The sequence below is a fragment of the Strongylocentrotus purpuratus genome, unplaced genomic scaffold (genome assembly GCF_000002235.5).
Source record: "Strongylocentrotus purpuratus isolate Spur 01 unplaced genomic scaffold, Spur_5.0 spur5_scaffold_5, whole genome shotgun sequence".
Classification (NCBI taxonomy): Eukaryota; Metazoa; Echinodermata; class Echinoidea; order Camarodonta; family Strongylocentrotidae; genus Strongylocentrotus; species Strongylocentrotus purpuratus.
Genome location: NW_022145611.1, coordinates 41,058,741 through 41,086,470, shown reverse-complemented (window position 1 = coordinate 41,086,470; position 27,730 = coordinate 41,058,741). Strand labels below are relative to the sequence as shown.

Here is a 27,730-nt window from a genome sequence, read left to right as displayed (position 1 = left end):
GTCTGTCATCAATTATCCCTTCTAAAATACTCTAACGAAGCATGAAAATTCTCCCTTAAAAGGTTTTTTCAAGGGATTTTTTAAGGGATTTTTCTGTGTGACACCGCCTAATGTAAGTTTGCATTTATATTCTGACCTTTCTGGTTGTGTTACAAATGTTTTAAAAAACACATTGCACAGGAACATTGAAATAAGTTTTCGTAAGCGCTGTAGTCCTACACACACCCACACACACGGACACACAACACACACACACACGCACGCACAAACGAGCGCACACGCACACACATGCGCACACGCACATATATTATGTATTCACATTTCACTCAAGTGAAGCAAAGGGCTTCTTACATAATAATTTTTAAAAAATTCTCAAAATTTAAACACAATTGACTTTTAAACGACAGCGATCGTAATTATGGAATTGCATCTGATTTCGTTCTTGATATTTCAAACACAAGCTTCGAAATTTTAAAGTACTATAGTTTCTTCTTTTTTTAGCCTGAAAAATATTTCACGTTGTGAGCGTGTCGATCCAATTTATTTTTATGAGAGCCAAAATTCTTTATCAAACCACCCAATAAACGAAATATATTTCTCATGGACATTATTTGAGGGAAGATCTGCAAAATCTCAAGTTGTAAGATATCAAATAGTAATCCTGATTAAATCTGGCTGAAACTTTTTTTAATTGCGAAATAGTCGGGTCTAAAGATTACTTTGGCAAATATTGGCTCTTGGTCAACAATTCGCCATCGAGTGTTCGTATGGTCATAGCACAACCTAGACGAGGTTAATAGGGACAGGAGGGATAATGTTAAGAATCATATCAAGCTTTTAATCTTTGCCTCCCTTCCTGTTTAATTCGCCATCTCTGTTTCTATCTCTCTCTCTCTCTCTGCCTCTTCTTTAATTTTTCCTTCGAAGGTCTTTCACTCACTCTCTTTTTTTTTCTTTCTCTCGGTCTCAATGGGCAAACGCGATCTCCAAAATTGCACTGGCAAACAGACTCACTTCCCCATCTGTGATTTTGCAACCGTCGCCCTCGTTTAACATCTAATGCCACAAATGTCATTCTCGCTTTTTCTTCTCGCCACTCAACTTGCGTCCACCATGGAGGGAGATGGCGTCGCTGCATGTGCGATATGCATCCACGCATCCGTCTCTACCTGACTTTTTCTTGGATTACGACAGTCGAGTAGACACATTGGTTTTCTCTCTTTGCATGGGTTTTATGCGCATTGCGGCAAAACGAAGGGCTACGTCAGCGAGTGCATTGTGGGATAGAATTGCGGTGTGGTAATGTCGCATTGCAGTTGATCTCTGGACCAATCAGAGATGCATATCTGTTGCCTTTCCCGCCTCAAATGCCGCCAGCGAGGATTCATTTTTTCGTAACTAAAGAAGGAAAATTGCATTTGAGCTATTAAAGTAGAAAAAATATTCCCAACCTCGTATAAATAGAAAAACAATAATGACGAATGAAACGATGATGAATTTGTAGGCCTGATCTGAATCACATATCTCACATAAAGTGCAACCCGTAATATGAATTGTTTCAAAGAAGATACGTCATGTGTTCTTGATTACAAGCAATAGAGATATAACATAACATTTTTAGGATCTGTTCATTCCGAAACAGTTTTCATGTCGAAAAAATACATAAGATTTTGCCCCAGAAATTATTCAATACAAATGAAGATGATAATAACCTTTTTATCCTTTTATACAGAAAAAATGTTACAAGTGAGATTTCCAGAAGTTTTGCTATAAATCGAGTTTATTAAATGCTCGTAAAATATAAACAACGGATTTATCTAAATTCAAAGTGTCTAAAGTATTTATTCAGAGATAATATTTACGTGCAAGAGTATAAATATGACAAGACGCTTATTGCAAATGATACATTTCGTTAACAAACAGGAAACAAAACAAATATTTAAAAGTAGCCTATGCCAACAATCAACATATTACTGGGTGATTTTCATCACATGTATACATCCCATACAAGGAACATTCAAGAAATTGATTTTATAATGGTCCTTTGTAGGTTTATTATGACAGCATATAAAGGCAGCCACCAATCAATCTGTGTAATTTTGTACGTTATCGGAAGTTTAGAGCTAATTAAAAACATGATATTGGTTGCATGCACAACACGGTTCCTCGCGCCATTTATGGTAGTTACATTGTTTACCAACTAGGACTTATACCAACTAGTACGTGTGTTTTTTAAGATGAAAATGTATAACTATTGATACAATTATATTTCTGTATTACAGAATGCATAATGCACAAAATACCAATCTCTTTTATTTTTCTAAAAGTAGATAAATATTTTTGCTGTTTCCTCTTATTCGTTTCTTATTATGAACCAAAGGCAAATTGCAGTTGATCATGTAATTCCTTTGATGATAAGTTATCAGATTATGACAAACACGATCACATTCTTTCCCCTGCACAAAGGTCGCACACGTACGATTCTCGCATCGCCATATAGAAATCATGATCACGGCGAGATTAGATTTAAATTATTTATGAGGCTCATTTGCATACGATAACTGAATATAAGAGGGCAAGCGCTGCTTATGGGTATCTTCTGGGTATCTTTCGCCGCGTGCGTTATATAGGAAATACTACGGTGTATAGCTCACTTGCGTGGAATCATTACGACTGGGTTATTCCTCTTTATCTGTCCTCTCCGCTTCCTTACTTGCAGCTAGTAGCAGCAAACCCATTTCTTCTAAATCGGAATCAACTATCTACAACAATTGACAAAATGGTAAGTCATTTCTTTACTTTTATCATTTTGAAAGTCTACTTGCTTACCTAAAGCTTCTTAACAATAATTGATGCAAAATTATCGTGATTTGAGTTCTGCACACGCACCGTCGTGTAATGAGCACCAAAGACTGTGCATTTGGATAATTATGGAAGTGAACTAAATTTAGATGGATAAGGGTAACATATTGTATCTTTCTGTGACTTTGGGGATTATTATTTAAAGCAGCATCATAGCAAAACAGAGATATTAGTGTAGATATTTTACTTAAAATCGTAAGCTGAGTGAATGTATCTACAGGAGGAGGGATGCGTGCAACCACTAATCGATAATAGGTGTCAACCTCACGGCGCCTTTTTGTACACTTTGACTCCTTGAGTGTCAGAGGCGATGGTTAATGTGAAATAGATAGCTGCTCGAGAAACTTCCGAATAGTCTCCGGAAAATGTATGCAGTGTGCTAGTGTCTGTTGAGGTTAAGCCTTTATGATATCATTGAAATGATGATTATTGGTTGTATTCTGTGTAAAAATAAATTGAGCCTGTGAGGGACCATTTCGAGTAGTATTTAGGTGACTTGTAATGTTTATCATCACTATCTAAGGAGACAGTATGGGCTTAAGACCTCGGTCCTTGATGCATGTATTTTCGATTGGTGTAATTTACTTTGTTACTTTGCATACCTATGCATCTTCTAACTATAGAACAATTTTATAAAAATAGTTTTTTTAATTAATCGGAAATTTTATAAATTGAGAGTTTAGTATGCAAATAATGTATTGAGGACGCAACGTTCCTACGTAATATATTCGATATAAGATATGTATTAAAAGAACTCGCACGTTCAATTACTCACTCTTCAAAATCGTTAACACATATGTTAGGTTTTTACGACAAGAGGCAACACATAATCTATGCACTTGTATAAACTAAAAGGAAATTAATCGTCTATATGGAGTACCAGACCATATAAAGCAAGTTTTATATCGAAACAAAAGAAAACGAGGCATTGAGACATAGCACATGGGATGGAAAAGAACTGTGATCAAAGAAAAAAAATCTTGTGGGTGCGACTCAAGATAAAGCATATTTACTATGGTTTTACTGTTTGCTGTTCTTAAACTTTATCACCCTTGTTAACAAACATGGGGATCAGGAGAGTAATGTTAAATTTACAAAGCTCTATACAACTCAATGACATTCTGCTTAAACACAAGTTAATAAAAATTAAAATACAATGAATTTGACAATTTATATCATTCTCTGCAACGAAATCTAAGAAAAGCGTTTTCTGTGTAAAATAAAAACCTGTATATCGTTTTTCCCTTCATACAACCCACATCACAGAGAAGACAGGGAGAGAGAGAGAGAGAGAGAGAGAAAAAAGAGAGAAAATAAAGAGAGAGAAATCAATGGAGTATACTCAGCTGTACATTAATGTAATCATACTCGAGCAAAATTGCTTCGATTTGCGTTCATTGATTGTCTCGAATGTATACACAGGGTTATTTTTATTCGCGTTTCAGCTTGTGTTCTTCCTTCCGTAATACAGATCAGCGTTTTTCTTCCAATGACTCATATTTGGGTAATGAGAATTTTTCAAGTTCCTGTATTAGAAGAATATATAAATCGATGGGGGAAAATGTATAAATCCGGTTTGCACAGCTGTTGGAGTAAGGTTGTATTTCACTTCTATGTTTCGTACTATTCACAACTAAAAACGAACAATGATAAAAACAATACTGTCCATTCAATGTAAAATAACATTCCAATTTACTTTTCTTCGAAACTTGATTATATTTAATTTACTGTGATGTAGGAACAAAAACTTGACGATTCGAATTACAATCATAACTCATAACTGTTCATTTGTTAGAAGTATAAGCATTGGGAAATATGTACTACCGTTGTTCTAATATAAATCATATAAATTATTGCCAATTACCCAGCTGCACCTGCTAAAATCATTCAATATCAACGTGCACTCACAAGGACCAAGGTTGATGATTATCTTAAAACATTGATGGCACAACCGGTTGCCCTAATAAGGTTAACTCCCGGTGGTCTTCCCATAATGTTGGATTTAATATAGGTTGCTTTAATGATGGCATCCAGGAAAATTGTAGAGTAAATTTCGGGTAGTTGTACTTTTAATGACCTTTGATTTAATTTGGCAATTGAAAATTTGCACCGCATTCAAGTGCTAATTTTAAGTTGCTAAGAAGAAAAGTGTATTTTAGGGGGAGGGAGTTTTATCAGAAAATATAAGAACCATGCATGCACTCCAGATTGTCTACATTACCAGTCTGACTCTATATTATCAACCAAACATTCTGTAGCTGGTAAGTTATATTTTTCTTTAAGATAGGAATATCCTGAAATAACATGTGTTTCACCATTATACTTTTTGAAAGCCAGCATTATTCTGATACATTATTATACTAATTCCGCATGTTTCAGTAAAGTCCTCTGTTGAAGAAAGATCCTTGATTTTATTGGATGTTATAATTATGATAAACATTATTTGGTAGAATTTTTTGGAAAGACATAATTATTTTAATAATTCTAACCGTCGACGTTCATTGCAAGACTATATCAAGCTATATCCTATTCCATATTCCAAATACGTAAATTGTTCTTTATCAGAATGATTTTTATTATAAGAAAGAAGTGTAAAAAGAGGAAGAGGAAAAAGTGCGCCCACGCTAAAGCATTCTATCAAGAATTTTACCTGAAATAGGAAGAAAATCCGCTCTTGATATCTGAATTAAGCTATTTGACATTTACGGCAAACTTCCATCGTCAAATCTAGAAGTAAACGTCACAAGCTGTCGATGCTTAAACGAGAGTTTTGAAATGCGTAGGCATGTAATATTTTTGTATTAAAGCGTTTATGAAAACCACTACATTAGTTGAGACAGATATTTAAATAAAGGTGTCTTGTTGATCAGATTGTCACGCCTAGCGAGACAGATATTTAAACAAAGATTGCTCAAGTATGAAATAAAGTGCATTTCACCGGTAGAATAAGTGGCAAGAGCATTTTATTCTTATTACATGAGCGATCATTGTTCTTTTTCAATATTCGCCAAGTCATTGTCAAAGCTTTCGCCATAATTATTTACATCATTATTATTTCAAAAATCGTCATTCGAGAATCGTCATTAAAAATAATCTAACGAAATGATTTTTAGCAATAACCTATACCGTGATTTGTAAGTTTCTATACCCTTATATTTCTTTTCTTCCACATTGATGTCCTGAGAACTAAAACGTTTATAAAATGTTTGATTACTTCCCAAGAACGTTTTTCTCCCCTTAGAAGATTATATAAATGTTCACTAGAAAACGAGAAAGTCAATTGAATCGTGGTCTCCACTTTACAACTCAAAGATCTTTGCATCCACCCACCCCGTCGTGAGATGATGATTGAATGGGAGAGTTTAAAAGTCTGCTTCCCCGTAGTTTCTAGAGTGCTGAAAAGCTTTATCATGCTGTGCCGTGTTTGTACAGATAACATGGTTATTACAGAGGAGTGGTACCATGATGTTAGAATTATCAGTTAAAGATAAAGGGGTTGTTCGAAAGCGGGGCACACGTTTGCACATTTAATTAGCTTGGATGTCAGACAGTCAGAGGGAGATGTCTAAAACTCCCTAGATTGGCAAAAGTAAAGGACTTCTGAGATATGATTTATGATGGAGTGTACATGGTATATCAAATCGTTTAACCCAAAAGAGCTTGTACATTTATGTAATACAGACCATTGACCAACTTCAGGTCTTTTATTTTTCAAATCCAGAATTTGCGGGCTTGCTCTTGCGCAAGTACCCATTCCGTAAAGCTGCAAGAAAATGGGGGAAAATTAATGGTGTCTATATCCGCATAATGTGTTATGAGAACCTTTGTCATGCGAACTGACAATGCCCTTTGTCTTTGCTAAACAAAACTGAGGGGGAAGGTAATATATAATAATTAAAACATTGTATATACATGTATAACAAAAATTACTTATAAAGCGCTTACCACCGTAGTTTCTAAGCGTGCAAATAAACCTACAAATTATAATAGTTCATATGAAATACACATCAATGTGAGCAGAGTAAGTCAATCTTCAAAAGCAATTTTGAATAAACGTATCTTAAGACAAATTTTCTATATGCCACTTTCAATAATAAAATAAAAGGATTGAATATTAAAGAATCGAGTAAAGAACCTTCAATTTTCTACAATTACAGTGAGGCGCAAATAATTCCACCCTTCTTTCATTCCAACTAAACCAAATTGTTAATTTTGTGTATTCCCATTACAGGCAGACCAACTTACAGAAGAGCAGATTGCTGGTAAGTATAACCCTCTTTTAAATATGTCAAGCTGAAATGAGACTCTTATTAATTAAAATATCTCTTTTTAATTACTGTCAGTTGTTTCTTGAGCTGAGCACCAATGATGTAGGGCCAGTGTTATACCAAAATACTTGCTTTCTTTCAGGGAAGCTTTAAGTATACAAGAAATTGAAGGTCTTTTACTTCCAACATTCACTTATCTTATTATATTATCATCCCTAATCCCTTTGTGAACAAGGAATACCTGAAATTAATCAAATTGCAGGACACAACTTATTTGAGAAAAACCTGCAATGGAGTAAACCATACAGTGATTCTATTGCTATATGCAATATGCAGAAGTCAAGAAGTAGCGGTTCGCTAAAACGAATTCAAGTGTTCTAAACTCCTTATCTCATACAAATATAAGAATAATTTCATTCCTCTAGGCAATTATCATCGTTGTATAAGGAGGAAACTAATGGATTCGCCTTGTTGATCAAAGCGATGAAAATATGGCCCGAGGCTCTCGTTCCAATGGTTTTCAACCGTGTGTAGGTGGTGATTTAATATGTTTTGACGGCCCTGGTGTGGGAAGCGCTTTGGTCACAATGCACAACACTTTTACCCGAATACATTACAGTCCGCTAATGCTTCTTTTGAAGTGAAAACAATGCTAGGATCTAATATGTTGTTTGTTGTCACCCGCTTAATGGTTTTATAAGTGATAGGGTTACGGGAAAAACAGGACGTGACGAATTATTTAAGCCATTGACAGACGCCCTGTCATTTCTAATGAATAATCTTGATCATGCTACCAAATGAGCCGTAAATATGTATATGTATATCTATATATATATATATCAGTCTGTTCTTTCCAAATATAGTCTGCGTAATTTTATGTATCTATGCTCTGATAATTTTCTCCCCATTCAGTCTCTGTGATAATTTGGTATCAATACCCAGTTTTATTCTTACAACACACATAGTCCCACCACTTTCACCTACCGTTGACATGAACCAATAATTATAACAAATTTCTTTTCTTCTTTTTTCTTCACAAAGGGCACAAAATCGGCGAATTACTTATACCTTTACATTAATGCAGTCCTTCCCTAAATGTCTTCAAAAGGAGGTTCAAATCGCCAATAATGAATACTAATACTTGATTTAATTTATATATCTATGAAAAGGGGTTTCTCTCACTTTTGTATTGTTTGATTTTATTTTGCTTCTCTTTATTCTCGGTAGTGGCAACACCCATTATACGCTCTTGCCTTCATAAAATTCCTCCTCATTCATGCATTATTATTTCGTGATCTGTTGCTTGAATTAAAAAAAGAAAGAAATTGAATGTATAATAAAATGTCAAATTGAACTTGAACTTGATTTTGGTGTACTAAATAAGACACAATAACTGACTTAAGTTTCTCTTCTTCTTTCTTCTTCTCTTTAAAGTATTTTATTCATCAAGTCACTATGTCAGGATGAAACATTGAAAAGTCATAGCATATAAGACATAATTCCAAAGCTTTACGTTATACATAAAATAAAGGATATATTATAAAGGCGTTCAAGACATTATTTTGATAATTCGATATAGAAATGAAAACGTATCCTAGCTAATTACGAAATATTTTTGAGACATTCGTAAATGAATTGTATCATATTAATATGTTAAGTTCAGGTTTTAGGAATGAATTGAAAGTCAACATGGTCAGGTGAATGAATTATAGACACCATTTATCTACTCCAGTCCACAAATGCCGACTCAGTTTATCATAAATCGCTCGGGTCATGTGAAGGACAGTTGCATACTGATAGCAATACTCCGACTTACATACAACACAGTGCTCTCTTCAAACTTTGCCCAAAATGACTACGACTACGACTCGTTTGTACCGCAACTCTGTAAACAACAGATCCAGATAAAAATTACTAAATATTTGCTAGTTACCATCATGATGGCAGTTCTTCGAAACATAATGTAAAAAGATGCAAATATGATCATAGGCTCATAGGCTCAATAGAGACAATGGAATTGTATGAAAACTTGAAAACCACACAAAAATGAAGCAGAAACGAATTAAAACATAAGACATGACGCAAAGGACATTGAAGTTACAGAGGCCATATAGTTCAGCTTTTCGCTTCATTGTTGATCGACAGAGACATATCCTACAACGTTTGTGTATTATGAAGAAAATTTGAATAGGGGACACGGGATGAGAGACACAAGAAAGAGAGAGACACACAAAAGAGAGAGAGACACACACACAGACAATAAAGAGAGAGAGAAGGAGAGAGAGGGAGAGAGTGAGAAGAAGAAGAGAGAGAGAGTGAGAGTGAGTGTGTGCGCGTATGTGTTTGTGTGTAAAATTGAGTGTGAATGTATTGAGGTTAGAAAGCAAGAAGCGGCTAAAGAGAGACATGCTTGAGAAATATCAAGGGTGAGACATTTTGACGTCAGAGCCTAACTTCTTGACTCCCCAGTTAATTCGTAACGCATTAGCAGCTTTAAAGATGGTATCAGAGCTGATTGCGAGTGGTATAAATAAACAGAATTAGTTTGAACTGCACACTCCCTTCCATGACTGTCAATCAGGAAGGAATTTAAAGCTCAATAAACCCGGGGTCGGATGCAAATACGGTCTATCCCCAATTAGGTATATACTGGTTGAACAAAGAGGGGATATGGAGTTTGCGGCTATCATGTCCCAGTGGGTGGCTCGTGAACACATTTTATTCCGATTCACATGACATTTCAATGTGCCAGGCGTGAAATATGTACTCAAATCATCAAACCATATGATTTATAGATTGCATGTGGTTATTTCTTTTTTTCTAGTGTGCTTTTTGGTAAAAAATTAATTCATATTTATTAAAGATTTATGGTAGGCCTACACAAAAACACAAAAACTAATCTTAACAAGAATGAATTACATTTCCCTTCAATACTGACGCCTTAGCCATTAACACTTTATTACTCATAGCCAACAGGCGTAATTTGAACGGTTTACTTTGAATTTAATGAAATGTATGCGATCTGCAAACAAATCCAACATCCAACAAAATTAATGCATACACACATTTTCCGCCTTTTCTTTTGGTACGGCGCAGATACCTTATATTTGCACGACTATGACTCAGATTCAGATCACAGTCATATTCAAATTTTGCTCTGCAAACACCGTGTTAGGTTCATATTTCATTATGGTTCCCTTTTGTAATTTCGAAAGAAATATGTCAAATGAATATGTGAGTAAACACAGTGGCAGATATCGGGCAAACACACTTTTAAAGGGAAACACTGACAGGCATTAAGTTTTTACTTCGACAACATCATGTGCAATCATGAAGAAAGATTGGGAACATGAATCCTATGTAAAAATTCAAACCCATAAAATAATGCCATATGAGTGTAGACTATTGACTATAAATTGATTTATGTTTGAAGCAAATTGTATCAACCATATGGTATCCTTGTTGTATCCCTCTAGCTTAGGAACGTTGTATTTTAAATTGAAATCAGTGCGTAGTATTTAGATTAATGGTATAAAAACTTATGGAGAGAAAGGAAAATAGAAGGAGAGAGACATAGATCAGAAATAAAATATGTCTTTGTTAAATCTTAAGAAAGATATTATACAGGAGTATAATAATAAGAAAAGCAACTATCTAAACCTAATTCCTATTTTATAACAAAGAAATTTCTTATTTGTAATATATGCCTCAGCCCTCTCTCTCTCTCTCTCTCTCTCTCTCTCTTTCTCTCTCTCTCTTTCTCTCTCTTTCTCTCTCTCTCTCTCTCTCTCTCTCTCTAATATCTACCTCTTATAGTTGATTACTATGCTTGGGCACGCACAGAACAGTAGGGTCAGATCGTCCGGTATGTTGTAAACAAGTTAATATCTTCCGTAGATTCGGCAAAGGGTTAATATACAAACTCCCACATTTATAATGTTTGTCTAGTCTTCTTCGGGACATTATGCTACATTCAGGTCGATGTGATGAATAGAGTTTTATTTAATAATACTCATCATCGGTTTTGATGTTTCAATTTTGTTGTGAAAGTAAAAGAAAAGTGAATTAAATGCGTCATAATGCCGATAACCACAGGGGCCTTACAATTAATGCCAATTGTGAACTGTCATAAACAAGGTCTTCAAATTACATAATTTAAAACTCGATAACATAAACATTTTAGTTTTTAACGAAAGGCAGAATCTCAAAATATATTCTTCTGTTCTCGTTTCATCTTGGTTCCATTCTTTTCCCTTTGTTTGCATAACTAATTTTCCACTTGGAACTATTTCCTATCACTTTGATGATGAAAATAAACGCATAGTAGAACCATATGACGATTCCATTTACAAAATACTACCCCTCATCTACGTGTTTCGGTTTTTAAAAAAAGAGGACTTGCCTTGCCTTTGAATGTCACCATATAAATTACGCAATGACTTCTTAACGACAAAAGTAAGCTAGCTTCGGTTCGTGAGACTTTACCAAAAAAACAGGAGCTTACAATAGCATGCATAACACGCACTGGGGTTGTTTTTCTCGTGTAGAGTCTTTCTTTTTCCGCCTAAAATAACCATTATCCTCAGGCAAATCATCGGAGTGGGTAGGTTCTGTAATACAATTTATTTTCATTTGACGCCCCGATTTATTCGCCGTCATTTGCCTATAGGTGAGTGAATAAAGGGGGCCTGATTATTACTGCTATAGGATCAGGCGGAAACTTCACTTCTTCATGACCATGTTGCATCTACAATGTCTTTTCAATATTATTGAAGGTGAAATCATTTTTTTAATAATTATCTTCCTTTATATTGATTATTTGCTGTCACGCAACATGTTCCAGAACTATAAATGTAATTATATAATTGTGACTCCAGCTAATGCAGTTTTATGAGAACCACATACACTCTAAAAACAAGTCTTTCCTTCCCTATATCCTTAAACATTGAACTGAAAGATTTGTTCGGCATTTTAGTCATGTTTAAACCTTTCGAAAGAGATGATATAAAGCAAACCCCTGGAGGAAACTACCGATGAAAGGAAATTAGAAGTTGCAGGAATAATAGCTAGGAGATGTTATCGGTAGACATGAGCAAAAACACCTGATATTAGGAAGTAGGAAGGCGAAATTACCTGTACTGGATTATGGGTGAATTTCGTGAGCTGTTATGTAGTGAGGTAGGATAACTATAATGGTGCCAAAATACTTAGATGTATTGTGGTACTTGAATGACCCATATTTAATGCACTTTTTTAACCTCAATCAGTCATTATCAAATCCCAGGTTATTTTAAAGCAAGTTGTCGTGTGCGAAACAGCATGTTTTGTTAAAGGAACCTCTTTATTTAATTTTTCATAATTTAAGTCGTCCTGGTTCGGATAAGGGTTCGGATATAGCGTTTTAATTGACGTCCACGCTCCGTCACACTTAGCGTTTAATAACTTATAAATTATCTTCAAGATGTAGGAACTAACATGCATTTTATCTTTACACCATTAAAGTGATCTCTGTACTTACCGCTAATGAACAAACTTTGGGGATTCCTCAAAAAGCAGCAACAAAAAAATGATCCCTGTAAGGAAAGTATAATGCTCAAATCAATCAATCAATGTATATAATCATGATAAAACCCTCTATGGACGTAAGATTTAAAAAAAATCATACTTATAGAAATAAGTGCCAAAAGTACACCCAATTCATTCATGATTGAGCGTTATTATGATGTTTTCAGTTATCATTATAATGAAGCCTGGATCCATGAAAATCATCGTCTTCGAAGAAGCTATTGACTTTCAACCATAATAGCTGTGGGCAGGTTGGTTAGGAGCAGCTGATGCCCTCTAAAGTGTCGCACCATAGTTTAGCCCTTTTCACCAGACTCGGAAATTGAAAAGCGAAGACGTCAAGAAAATGTCTTGGAGTCAGCCTATTTTTCATTATTCTGTCTCCATGAGGAATAGGGGTGATTTGTCATGATAACGCATGGGCCTTCACATCTCCAAGACTTGCCTTAACTCTTCTTGTCTCATCTCATCTCCGCAATGATAGATCATCACCTCCCGACACCATCAGGTGTGTTCCCTCTGCCGAGTAAGATAAAGTTGGCTTTTTCGGCAGGTGATGGTTGTTTTGTGAAGAGCCATGCGCACTATGATAACGTTATTTAGGAGCACAATTTGCTTCTTTCATACTTCAATTCTGTACAGTGCACATTTAAAACGGGTTTCTTCTTTGAAAGAATAATCATAATGGCAAGAGTAATTTCAGTCATTAGATCTGCATGATTTCATCCAAGCAATATGAAAGTCTTCTGATTAATTCATTGTAGGAATTATTGCGACCATAAAGACTGAAGCACAATACAAGCATTGTTGATGCATCTGGACCCGTTTACAATGGAGGATACATAAATACATATATCGGGCATTATACTTGGCAAATATGAGTATGACACACAATAATCAGATATCGTAGATTCGTAACGGAGACCATAAAATTTATAGAGAGAGGGGTTGATGAAAGGTGATTGCATGCGGACATTAAGAAGGTTAGAATTATATGGAAAAATAATAACTTTGAAATATTGTAGGCGGGGTTGAACAAATATGAAAAATATAAATAATATGGAGAAGAAAAAAACACGCACATAGTAATACATAGGGCACGATCAAAGAAAAATAAGAGAAAAGTTAGGGAGAGAGAGTGAGAGAAGGGGGAGTATAAAAAAAATGACTGAGTTAAAGAAAGATGAAGTCCCTTGATTGCAAATGAGATGCGACGGAACACATTATTTGAGGCTCTTCACCAAGCTAGAAATGGAAGTATGGTGTTGAGGAGTGAGCAAACATGAAACGTCTTTCACAAGTACCAGCCCTCTCTTCAGCTACCGTAGAAAATCATTGTCCCTGATACCTGTTCACATAAGGGAGACAAATAGGGGGTTTCTAGGGCAATGAAGAGGGTCTTGTCAAGTTTCCTTGCATTATGTCACAGTAGCAGGGGTTATGGGTTAAAGGGTCATTCCCAAAGAGGATTTTTGTGCATTTCATGATCCTGTCGTCGTTATTTTGTTATAGTGATTTCTCAATGTCTTTTGTAGTATGCTTTTTAAAATTGAAAATAATCAATGCCAGAAGACACTGCATGTAACGATTACAAAAAAAAGGATAAACAAATATCACAAGAGTCATTTAGATATGATGTGATTTATGTTTTGTTTTATGAGTGCAAGTAGGTGTGGCTTGTCATGATAGGATCTGACATTTGTGAAGTTGTGCATAGTGTGCTTCACTTTTTCTGTCATCTTTTTGTCTTTCAGAATTCAAGGAAGCTTTTTCTTTGTTTGACAAGGATGGAGATGGTACAATTACCACGAAGGAGTTGGGTACCGTCATGAGATCACTTGGTCAGAACCCTACCGAGGCTGAACTACAGGACATGATCAATGAGGTCGATGCTGATGGTAAGAAGCCAAAAGAATTCAACTCAAATTTATAATTTTAATAATTTCAATATTTTTTATTTATTTATCCATTCAATATTCATAGACACTAATTTCTTTCTTTTTGCTGCTTAAATCCTTTCATTCCATTAATATGCAATCTTTCAAGCTAAAATTGCTTCTTTGTAGATATAATAATGATAATACATAAGATTTATAAGGCGCCAAATCCACTTGACAATCAAATGCTCAAGGCGCAGCTTGTGCAATAGATGAAATACATACATGATACATTAATACAAAGTGCAATAGGAAAGGTACATACATGAAAGGTTATGGTAATCAATTATAAGCTAAATTAAACAGATATTTCTTAAGATTGTTTTTTAACACTTCAGCAGAACTGCTATTTCTAATCCATTGAGGGAGAGTATTCCATAACGAAGGCCCAGTATGAGCGAAGGTTCGCTCCCCCCACTTTGTTTTAACCCTAGGAGTAACAAGTAAGCCAGAGTTTTGAGAACGTAGCTGTCTAGAAGGAAAGTAATGCTTAATCAAGCCGATGTTGTACTGTGGAGCAGAGCCATGCATACAGTGAAATGATAGCAAAAGCAAAACAATAACGGCCGGGTATGACCTGGACACCGTTCAAGCAAGCGTTGTAATTTGTTTCCTAGTCATGACAAGTCACTCATGAAAAAGCTCAATCAGTCATACATACATGAGGCTGGCTTACCGTGCCCTTTTGTTATTCCTCTACATCTGAAATGCCAATTTCATGTCGAAAAAAAGCGATCAATAGCTTTGGTTTTAACTCTTTACATTTTAGTTTGTCCGAATGTACTAGAAAATTCGTGAACCATAATTCAACCATTATGTAAATCGATGACGTGCGAATAATCAATATGTCTATTTTTGGTAAATCGGATTTCTTCTTACTTTTGTGCAAAAATTTAACCTGTTGCGCACATTTTTCTCTTCAAATACGGATTAGAAACTGAGGGAAAAGAACCGTGGTACTGTCTCCCTCACATCAGTTGCAATATGCCAAATCATCCCCTCTTACATTGTAATAGGCCTATTCATCACTTTTATGGTACATGTATGCCTAGATTAGAACATCGTCAAGAATAATTGATATCCAGTCATTATAAAAAGGTGATAATAATCTCCCCCCCCCCCCCCTCTCTCTCTCTCTCTCTCTCTCTTTCTCTTTCTCTCTCTCTCTCTCTCTCTCTCTCTCTCTCTCTCTCTCTCTCTATTTCTCTCTTATTATATATCTGCTTCCCCTCTCTCTACCTCCTTCTACAGGCAATGGAACGATCGACTTCCCAGAGTTCCTTACGATGATGGCAAGGAAGATGAAGGAGACTGACAGTGAAGAGGAGATCAGAGAAGCTTTCAGGGTCTTCGACAAGGATGGTAACGGTTACATCAGGTAAGACCATCACAACATCATACCAAATTATCTTCAGGGACAATAAGACGTTCTACAACACATGCTCCGATGACAGTTGCATCTCGGTCAATTTCCACACTAACCGATTTCCAAATTTCAACCTTGAAGCCAACACTATACGTGTACCTTACCCTAGGCTAACATTAGACCTCACGTAAAACCCTCTCGAAATCTTGTCCCCAGCTTTGATAAAACAAAGCCCGAGGAAATGTCACCAAAGCACATTGCCCGATGAGAATATTTACATTTTAGTTTTTAAAATAGTGTTTTAAAGCCTCTGAAAGAGAGGAATTGGTATATTACTTGAAGTTTCATGTATGGGAGTTCGACCAAAGATTACAATGTACTAATATACATAACGAGAAACACTATGCAAACGGTTTATAGAAAGTTGTCGTGTATTTGTATATGCACAGCATGTGAATTATTGAAACTATCGTTGATTGATCGACTGATTTCTGCAGTCAACGAGATACGTGGTTTTTTTTAGAGTTATTTATTATTCAGAATATCGAGATCGTAGATAAATCGATGTTTTGTATACCATTAACCCCCTCAGTCAATATGATTATTGTATCATATTTTTCGATGACATCCTGTTCCAGATGTCTTCTCGGAGATGATTTCTTTTCAAGTATATATCAGCGCTTTTGTATTATCATCAAAACTGAGTCATTGAAAATTGATTCCCTTTCCAAATATATTTCGTTCAATGGAGGCAAGAAAGAAAGATCGTTAGTCCTTTATCCAGATTTCCGAACGCCGAAGGGAATGATTTACCTACAATGGATACTTGGTTCATCTAGAGATCTGCGATCGGAATGAATTTCGGTCAACTTTTCCAATTTAGGCAAATGGAAGCATCAGAAAATAAAGTGTTTAACAAAAGGAACGGTACGGAGATAAGAGGGAGAGCTTACAGATAGAGTAATTGAAGGACCTGTACAATTTTGGTAACTTACTTACATTAATTGCTTTTAAGAAAGTGTTAAGAAATTGTCCATGTATTACATTCAAAGAAAAATATAAAACGTTTTGACTTGATACTAGAGAAAACCATGTAGGAATGGCAGACCAAATGGTGTGAATACATCAACTGAACTCCACGTTTGTATGTAAATTGTAAATGTTCTCTTTTCTTTCTTCTCAGTGCTGCAGAGTTACGTCACGTGATGACGAACCTTGGTGAGAAGCTGACAGACGAAGAGGTGGATGAGATGATCAGGGAAGCCGACATCGATGGTGATGGTCAAGTTAATTATGAAGGTAAATCAGATGGTTTGATGTAATTCCTCTTTCTAGATTGTTATGATTGTTTTCAATAAGCAATTAACTGTTTAAATATACATCAGGCACACGGTTGACGAGACCAAAATGTGCCCTTCAGACAAAACATATTCATAAAATCGGTAACTTAACGTAAACAAAAAAGAAAGGAAAAGGTGATCTGCATAGTATTCGATAACATCCATCCGAGTACAAGAAGAAGAAATTGTACATAAGTAACTGGCTTATTTTTATCATTTCTTTTCCATTTGCAATTTTTTTCCCAAGTAATGGAAATTGAATGTAGCCTATTTGAATTATCTTATTTTCGTGAATGAAATTCATGTATATCAATTTTTGTTTAAAAGCAATTAATAGAAAGTGAGATTTTCGATTTGCTTTGTCATTAGAGAATAATAAGTAATGTGACATTAAACCACATTATATCTTTCCATTGCATGATGGATTACTTTTTTTAATTTGTGTTGCCTGTCTTTTTGTGTCTTTTTTTGTCCTCCCCCCTCTTCCCCCCCCCCCCTCTCCCTCTCTCTCTCTCTCTCTCTCTTTCATTCTGTTTCCAGGTAAAAAGCTTTTACAAATAGTGATGATCGTATTATATTTGAAAAATACAATTAATGTATTTGTATACCTTGTATCTTTTCCTACATTTCAGAATTCGTCACCATGATGACATCAAAGTGAGGTCGGCTAGATATGACGTCACTTCCGGCCGTTTGTCAACCAGCTCCAGCCGTGACATCGGTGTTGCCATTTTGTGGAGGGCTTTCATCTTTGACTGACAAACTGAATCACGAAAACATTGAAAACTCATCCCAAATTCTATTGCACTTTTATTAACGGAAGAAACCACAAATTATCAAGAAACCTGTCACAAATCTCCACGGTCTACACGGGATTTCTCGTAAAATTTTTATATACCAAAATCACGGAGCTTGATCTTGAGTGTGAACAGCGCCGAGAGCACAAACGTTGGCCCGAAGCAGACATTGTATATAGACAATCGACCGCGTTCACGTCTTCGTGATTATACAAAGTGACAGAGATGTATTATACATTGAGGACTCGTGTAAATTTCTGTATAATATTGTGCGTTCCAATTGTTGTTATGTGTTTTTTGTTTGTCAAAGAATTCTAATTTGTTGATAATATACACAAATGAATGACGTTAATGTTAGCATTTACACTGATTTTATGAAGTTGAACAATCATAAACTTTTTTTAACATAGGTCTCGTATATTGGATATTAATTCTATTTTAATATCAATTTCCCAAGACTTTATTCTTCGTAACAAAGTTAGACAATGGTAATTTTATGAGCAATCGAACAACATTTACTACCATCATAGGGAAACAGACAAGGCCTTACTACAAATGCTGGCATCAGCTTCAATACAGAAGCGTGAACTTATTTATTTGAAAGTGATAGCAGGAAATTATATCACGTAGACTAATGTGCACCTTATTATACTCATGAAAATTACTCATTCCATGTTGTTAGTGAAACAAAATGTCATCAGTTTTTGAATAAAAAAGGAATGTTTGAAATATTTCTCGTGTAATGATTGATTTGTAATCTTTCAATGTCTCTTTTTAAAGTAGTAAAAAAAATTCACTGGGGTTGTGATTAATTGAAAGTAATTAAAGAACTAAAGTTAACCGTGATCGTTTGTTTAGATGTCAACTAGATTTTCGACGTGACACTGAGTGTAAATCACAAGTTCAGTTGTTATTCATACAGAACGTGGTGTTTTGTGTGTGTGTGTGTTTTACTGTGCGTGTGTGGGAAAAAGGAGAGAGAGAGAGAGAGAGAGATAGCGAGGGAGAGAGCCAGAGAGAGAGACACACAGAGAGAAGAAGTTCCGATGGTTTGTGTCTATTTCAATATGAAATCAATAACATATCATTAATTTATTTAGGAGAAAAATAAAATATGCGGCCATTAGTAACTCGTCTATGTCAAAATTAAAGACGATGAAATCACCTCAAATTAGGTAAAATATTAACATTAATATTCTAAAATAAATTCGCTTTAAGACGTGGTTGCACCACTATCGAGGCCAACGATATATCATCCCGGATGATATTGGCAATGGGATATATAATTCTTGTAGGTGAAGTTTATATTTAATGCAGATTATATGATGATTATAAGAGTTGCATTTAGGGATAAGTTCCTACCAGGTTATCATCTTAATAACCCGGCCGGAGCGACAACAATGTAGATCAATGTGTTGTCAATGGAAGTTGGTGCTAAGTCGGGATTCGAACTCGGCACCCTGTAGTTCTTAGTCTGGAGAATCATCCACTAGTCCACGACTATCTTCACCTCCACAACACTGTTTATGAACTACAGCGATAGTGATGTGTTAATATTGAGAAAGAAAAGTATACATTTCAACAGATTGCAACAAAAAAGAAATACCTCTGCAAAACTTTCCCGATCAATGACAAAAAAACTAATTGGGCCAGGAAAGTATTGGACGTAACAGCGATGGACATGAAGGAGACATACAAGTGGAAGACTCTCCATTGAATCTCATCAAACATAACCCAAGATGATGTGTGAGTCATTTTAAATGATGTCCGTTGTGGATGGATGGACGGTAAATGGCATGAATGGGGAAGGGGGGAATTAAAGGACATATAGATAATGACAAGAATCATCCTTGAAAGGTTACATAATGTAATCATATTCAGTTTATACACCTATAGACGTTTATCTTTTTAAAGCTGTGTATTCAGAAATTTACTGCCTTCCTCTTTTAAAAATAGTAATTGTTTCTTCTTTTTTGTCTCTTGTCCCCCTTTGAGAGGAATTGCAGAATTGTATGTAAAATGAAATCAATATTCTGGCTTCGGAATCTAAATCGTTGTTCTCCTCTCATTTTTTCGCTACTCCTCCTTAAATTAAAAAAAATATGCAGCTGCAAAGAGAGACTGTATCTCGCTACTCACAAGCTGATATGAAAGAAGTGGATGAATTGCCTTTTGGGGTTTACCAACATGTCATACTGTGAAATGAACCTAGCCTGTGAAATGCATGAATGAAACAGTAGTGTGTCTGTTGATGGCACCAATAATGGTAATGACGATCAGAATGAACTGTCGTTAGCAAGCTGATGGCTACCATGAGAAAAGGGTCACCAAAGTACATTCATTTTGTTCTAAAAAAAATTCAATGCATTTCATGAATCTTAAATTCATGTAATTCAAACTGCATAGGCAATCAATGGCAAGGTTTGAAAAAAAAGGAAACGATCCATTATTGTGTGTAAAATCTAGGATATATAACTTCTTTAGAAACGATTTGTCATGTTTATTCAAAAAGCTACTAAACAGAACTGATTTATAAATGACTCTACCGAAATATATCAGATGATCTCCAATGACTCAACAGAGAAAGAAAAGATTTGAAAATATTCTTTTTTCTCGACTAAACGTTCTTCTCACCCACAACACTTTCAGGCATTGAGAGAAGTCGCCCTTTTTAACAAAATAGTCAATTTGCTTTGAAACTGCCGAAATATACTTTATGTCACGTGTATTTTCTTTTATTTTTCATGTACTACTAGTAAGATTATCCAGATTAATCTTCCCGTTTGACTTACTACACGGCATTAAAACCATTAATCCCATTTTGTCGTTCACTGTGACTATCCATCCTGGCCTTAATGGTTCACACCGCCTTTAAGTTGGTCCTTTATTAGATGAGCTATGGGCTGATAAGGAAGTAGTTGTATGGCATCACGCATAATGTCCCCGGATAATGTCCGTACGCAAACAATCGAATTGTGTGCATAGTGTGTCACAGAGGATGATATGAGTGAAAGTGATGGCGATGATGATGGAGTAACCGCATGGTTACGTAATGAGTTTACCACCAGGCCTGGCTGATGATGGAGCGGAGTTGATGGAGAAGGGGGAGAGAAAATGGAATGTTGCTGATACGAGGGGGGGGGGGGGGGGGGGGGACCCACTGACAGTAATGATGATTATGATAGGATTTGCGTAGAGGTACACTGAGTGAAGAAGTGGAAGGAGGAATGATTGCGGCCAATACTTTGAATGAGTTTGGTGTGCAGAACATTATTGTGTGAGTGGCAATGAGTGAAACCCCATTAATCTTCAGGTATTAATATCGAATGGTCCAAAATGATTTTAAGTGACAATGGTATCGTTATTCCTGTCCCAATCGTGTAAGCCACTTTGATGCACAAAGCTAATAGAAAGATTGTGAGGTATACAAACTCAAGTACGCAATATAATATATGTACATATACTTATTTAATTGTTATGCTAGACACTGATATACAGTCGTCCAATTTGATTAAAAATTAGGGCTATATTAAAGTTTGGTAGACTAGAATCAGGGATAAGACAATGAATCCACGTGGAAAAAAGCTGTGCAGGGCTTATCATTTCTGGTGCATTGATGACGGTTTATGAGTAACAGTTCTTTCACATCTAAGTTAGATCACGCATTCTTGTTGTTTGGTCGTTCTTTAAAACAAACAAGTAAATTAAACATATTTCAAGAATGAAAGATAACCAGATTTCCTTTGTACACATTAGGTAACTGTATATGAAATGCTAGAGCGCTATAATGGCAGCACAGCTAAAGCCGGGGTGATAATATCCAAGTTTGGAAGCGCTTAGAGACTTATTGTGATTTGCGCTATATAAAAGCTGAATATTTTTATCATTATTAGTATTGGTGTTAATACTAAAATGAATACTAGTTGATTAGTGCTGTGCTATACCTCAAACTCACGGGGAAATACGTGTTGCTTTGGTTGTTGGGTCTTGTGAATTCTATTTAGGCTTACTTCTGTTTGGCGTCCAACCAAAAGATTTCCCTATGAGAAAATGTGAAGCCTGGAAAATCCCTTTATAATATGTTCGTGTAGGATCAGTTCCAGTGCAAAAGAAAAAGCTGCTTTATGATATTGTTTGAATGGTGTTTGATCATCAGGTTATAGTCTCTGCCCCAGAGGGTTTTTGCTTCAATCGACTCTGAGCCAACGACAGGTGTTTACTGCAGATGAAATCGATCAAATATACCCTGAACGAACCTGAAAAGAATCACAAATACACTGAAGGACAAAATAATTATGGTCTGAATCGTATACAAAAGAGGCGTTGCCGGCTTGACACCATCCTATTTTTGGCGATAATATTAAGAATGAACCAAACACGACCGTGATAATGAGAATGAGGAGTCCGTTTTGCTAATAATATATCTATCCTTAAATATGCAAATAAATTTAATTCTGTCATGCAGTTAGAACTTTCATATAGGCCTGCTATTATAATAGAGAATAATGTAACAAACATGTGTTTCCCCTTGGGTTAAGTTTTAATTTTAGAAAAGAATTAGATGTCTTATCAATATGATTACATTATTTATTGATTGGTTATCAATACTATTTCTGCGATGAAATGTAAAATATTTCCTACTTTATAAGCATGTTCATTACAATAATATTTTTAGTTTGTCTCTGGCGATGATACTACAACAGCGACGATGATGATAATCATGGCATTGATTTCTGTGATGATGATGATGATGATGATAATGACGATGATGATGATGATCGTGATGGCGATGGCGATGAATATGCTGCTGCTGATGGTGGTTATGGCTGCTAATTGTGGGACTGTTTAGAACAGCAATTATTCACATGCAAGAAAAAAATTAAATGAAGGACAGGCATCATAGATATTCTGAACACATCTGTCGGATATCAGTGATGATTCATATATTGATAGATAAAGCGATGAATGAAATAGTGTTGATGTTGAAACACAATTCCATCGATAAACAGGTAGAACCGACGAGAAACATGGCCGTCTCATTCCAGATTTAACAAATCCGTGATGAAATCAATATACACACAGTCATACCCTTTTATTTCATGCATTTATTGTCCCTTATGTTAGATAAACACATCGCGTGATTGAATTGAGGTAAATTATGCGACGTAGAAAATTAAGGAAGAACGTCTGGTGGCCACAGAACACGTTGTGGAAACATGGGGATACAGCTATGGCAAGATGTGGGTCAAGGGAAACTTATGTTGGTAGAGGTAGGAGAGGTCAGCAGGAATCAAGTGCCATGATTTTGGTTTTATTAGCAAATATTTATTTTTGAATTATGGTGGTCAGAAAAATCAAGGACAAAATTATGGGTGTTTAGAAAAGGTGTTTAGTGAGAATTGTTTACATCAGACCTCCGCCTCTTACAAACACGGCTCCCCTTTCAATGTATATCTGTATGTGGATAAGCAGACACAAATAGGAAATATACCCCCAAAAAAATGAATAATTGGGTTGACTTTCATCTTCTCTAGGAATCCAAGTCGGACTCCATAGCGATAAATGGATTAATACACCACTAGTCATGCTAAAATATATTAAGTGATACCATATTACCAGCAACAAAATGCAATAGTTATTGGCACCGCACTTATTACATTTTCTAAAGATGTGAATCTTAATACGATTCTTTCGTTTCACAATGGTTACTGGTATCATTCAATGTATTATGCTTCGTAACAGTATTACGTTGCCCATTAGTAGCTTCATACCAAGTCAAGCAATTGAAACAGATTAATCTTATTAACGCGACTCGATTACACTCAATTAAGCTTGACACATTTCCGGACTAGCAAATTACTAATGTGCATGCCATGCATAGTCTGAACTCAAGTCGCAGCATTTTTCTTCCATCAGTTTTACTAGCTTCAATTTTTTTTAAATGATATGTTATTCTTACCGAAGGATTGTGATCTCATGCCAAAAATGTAATACATTCTTAAAGTTATGTTGTTAGTGGTTGTTCTGTTACGACAAGAAATTCTTTGATTCTATTAAAGTGACCAATATATGAAAATCAATTATGAACGAAGACAAGATCGCTTAAACTGTAATAATCCGAATGCTCATCCATATTATAAATATAGTATAATGTTACGTGTGAAAGGCAGCCTTTAAAGTAAAAAAAAAAATAATGATTTGACAAACAGTTCATTTTCTTTCAGTGGATCTACTGTACGTTTTGTATGCATATATATGGAAAATTTATAAAAACGACTACAAAATATTTTCCGATAGTGCATGATGATGTAAGATATCTATATAGTTTCCTGAGGACGAGCACTAAGTGCAAAAAAGCCTGAAAGGAATTGTGATGTTTCTGAGTAATCATGAGAGTGAAAGAGAGTGAAAGAGAGAGAGAGAGAGAGAGAGTGGGAGAGAGAAAGCGGGAGGGGGGATGGATGGGGTGAAGAGAGAGAGGTAAAGAGAGGTAGTGAGAGAGAGAGAGAGAGAGAAAGAGAGAGAGAGGGGGAGATGGATGGGGTGAAGAGAGAGAGGTAAAGAGAGGGAGTGAGAGAGAGAGAGAGAGAGAGAGAGAGAGAGGGGGGGGGGGAGATGGATGGGGTGAAGAGAGAGAGAGAAAGAGAGTGAAAGAGATAAGAGAGAGGGAGCTGGATGGGGAGAAGAGAGAGAGGTAAAGAGTGAGAGAGAGAGAGAGAGAGAGAGAGGGAGATGGATGGGGTGAAGAGAGAGAGAGAAAGAGAGTGAAAGAGATAAGAGAGAGGGAGCTGGATGGGGAGAAGAGAGAGAGGTAAAGAGAGGGAGTGAGAGAGAGAGAGAGAGAGAGAGAGAGAGGGGGGATGGATGGGGTGAAGAGAGAGAGGTAAAGAGAGGTAGTGAGAGAGAGAGAGAGAGAGAGAGAGAGGGGGACAGAGACAGCGAGACAGACAGAGAGAGAAACAGAGAGAAAGTATTCTATATGAGGCCGTCCTTTGGTACGAAATATAGGGCAATTGTCACCGGTTGACAGCCCACGGTAACTCTATCACTCGAATGGTCCCGTGACATTGAAGGCCTCGTGATGCGCGCATCATGTTTTACTGGAGCTAAGGCAAGGAAATAGATTGCTCTTCTGAAGCAGACCTCATTCAATTTGGGAACATGAGGTACTTCATTTACATACATTTGTACAATCCATAATGCAGCCTCATTGATTATTTTGTTCTTGTCCTCAAAATAAATGTGGAAGTCTATGCTTTCTACCAGCAATGACAGGCAATAAAACAAAACAAAAACAGTAAAAAGGGGGTTAGCATAGTAGACTTTAGTTTCCTAATTTTGTTTATTCTTCTTATCAAACTTCTCTCCTCATAAAAAACATCATATTTATATTCTTTTCCAGTAATGTGCCAAAATATTGACCATACATAGAAAGCTAACGTAAATGCATCATCCTGTTTTTGAAGCTATAGAGGATTTTGTTTGTATATACCTCATATCAGAATTGAAATTAAAGATGTAGTTAAAATTTGTATGTGATTCAAAACATCTCAATGCAAATGATTGAAAATATTGGGATAATGCTGTGTAAATAAAAACGTTTCATCGCCAAACAATTGTTTACTCAAAATTACAGAGAACGGAGATTATCAAAAAGATATCGATAGTATCACCATATATTCCAAAAAAACATTCCAATTTGAATCGGTTTGTTCGAAAAATCTGTACAGGGCATGCATACAAAAAATGCAAGACGTCCCTGTCAGTTTTCAGAATTTACATTCATCATACAATCTGTCGGTTAAAGAAATTGAAAAGGTTTTTGTCCGACCAAGAATTAGTACTTTAGATAATAAACTAAGAGAATTTCAATTCAAATTGCTTTATAAAATTGTTTATGTCAATCGTTATTTATACAGGTTTCAATTCATATTAAGTGATAAATGCTCATTTTGTGGAAAAGAAGAGGAAACATATAGGCACATATTTTTTTAATGCGAAATGGTGAGAAAATTATGGGATCAATGTAGTGATAGTTTGGATATTCCAATCCTTAAAGATATGAGCTGGAAGGAAGTTCACATTGGATTAGACGAAATAACCGAAGATAGGCAAATGATTAATCACGTGGTTTTATTAATTAAATATTTGATATTTATTAGTAGGGAAAAAAAGAAGCCTCCAAGTATTGAAGAAATAAGAGAGAAAATATTCAAAAGTAAACAGGAAGAAAGAAAGAGTGCTACTGAACGAAATACGTTGACGCTCCACTATAAAAAATGGGAACATCTCAAGGTAAACATGGATAATATGCAAGAAAATGCAAGGGATGAGGAAAGGGGGGGGGGGGCCTGCCCGGTTCACAGCTGTGTGTGATTGACCGGTCTCGACTGCCATAGACTGCCCACGTCCTCTTGTATCGTTTTTTGTTTTTTTGTTTTTTTTGTTTTGTTTTTTGTTTTTGTTTTTGTTTTCTTTTTTTTGTTTTTTTGTTGTTTTTTTTGTTCTGTGTTTGTTGTTGTTGGTTTTGTTTTTAACGGGGGTAGGGGATTTAACAAACTTTATTCATTCGATATAACTAAGTTGATTGTAGTCTGTACTTTGTTCCAATATGTTATAAATTATAATATGTAATAGGGATACTAGTAACACAGAACAAAATATAGAGGGGGGGGGGGGTAATAACAATATTAATTCATTCAATATAATTGAGATTACTGTATTTTGTACTCTGTAATTGGTTTCAATATGTTATATATTACAATTTGTATGAATTAATATTATTTATTGAGTGAATACAATAAAGAATATTACAAAACAAAAATATAAATATAAAAACCCTTATAAATATATGTTTTTTAAACATATAGACTAAATAATATCAATAGTTGGATGATAGCTTCATCGTTAAAACATGCAATTAATGGAATTCTCAACATTGTTCTACATTTGTCGTCAAAAATTATACTAAATGAGATCTAGCATCACAGATATGTATTTTACTTAGAATCGAATAAAATTAAACACTACACTGAAAATTCTCACATCATATATATATATATATATATAGCTTTATATTTTGTATAATATTATTAAAAAAACCTGCATGGAAATGTACTTTCTTTATTTTTTTTTACAGCCAGGTGTGAAGTAGATTATTAACGATATGGTAATGATAACTCACACGATACTGAGCAGCTCTAACAATGCATATCATGCTCTTAATGTGGATGTTCTCTCTGATATTAAGTTGGTTTGATTAAAAATTAAAAATAAATGATAGGAACGGGTCACTTGTTTGAGTAAAATCCGAACAAAATAAGAAAGTTATGAATTTTTGAAGTTCTGATCAATCAAACACAAATTGGCAACTCTGTGACGTATATTGCGATATCCCCTCCCATTTGCTCTGTACTAAAAAAGAAACAGAAATTATATTTTCCTGAAGAAAATACCCCCTGTATGAAACAAATCTATTACGTCATCAATAACTAGAAGAAATTGAAAATGGTTGAAGTTTTGTGTAGCGCAATTTGGAGAGGACTTCGCAAGACAGGTAACAGTATTACCAATATGTGTTTCACTGATGACAACT

General features: G+C 35.4%; 1 protein-coding gene across 1 annotated transcript; it reads left to right on the top strand.

Annotated features, from left to right (window-relative positions):
- The first annotated feature begins 2,589 nt into the window (after positions 1–2,589).
- Positions 2,590–18,866, top strand: LOC575365 (calmodulin). The gene is made up of 6 exons (XM_775769.5): positions 2,590–2,782; positions 7,094–7,124; positions 14,450–14,593; positions 15,884–16,010; positions 17,182–17,297; positions 17,971–18,866. Exons 1-6 carry the CDS (start codon positions 2,780–2,782, stop codon positions 17,997–17,999), a joined length of 450 nt encoding a protein of 149 aa, XP_780862.4. The 5' UTR covers positions 2,590–2,779; the 3' UTR covers positions 18,000–18,866.
- Positions 18,867–27,730: the final 8,864 nt, after the last annotated feature.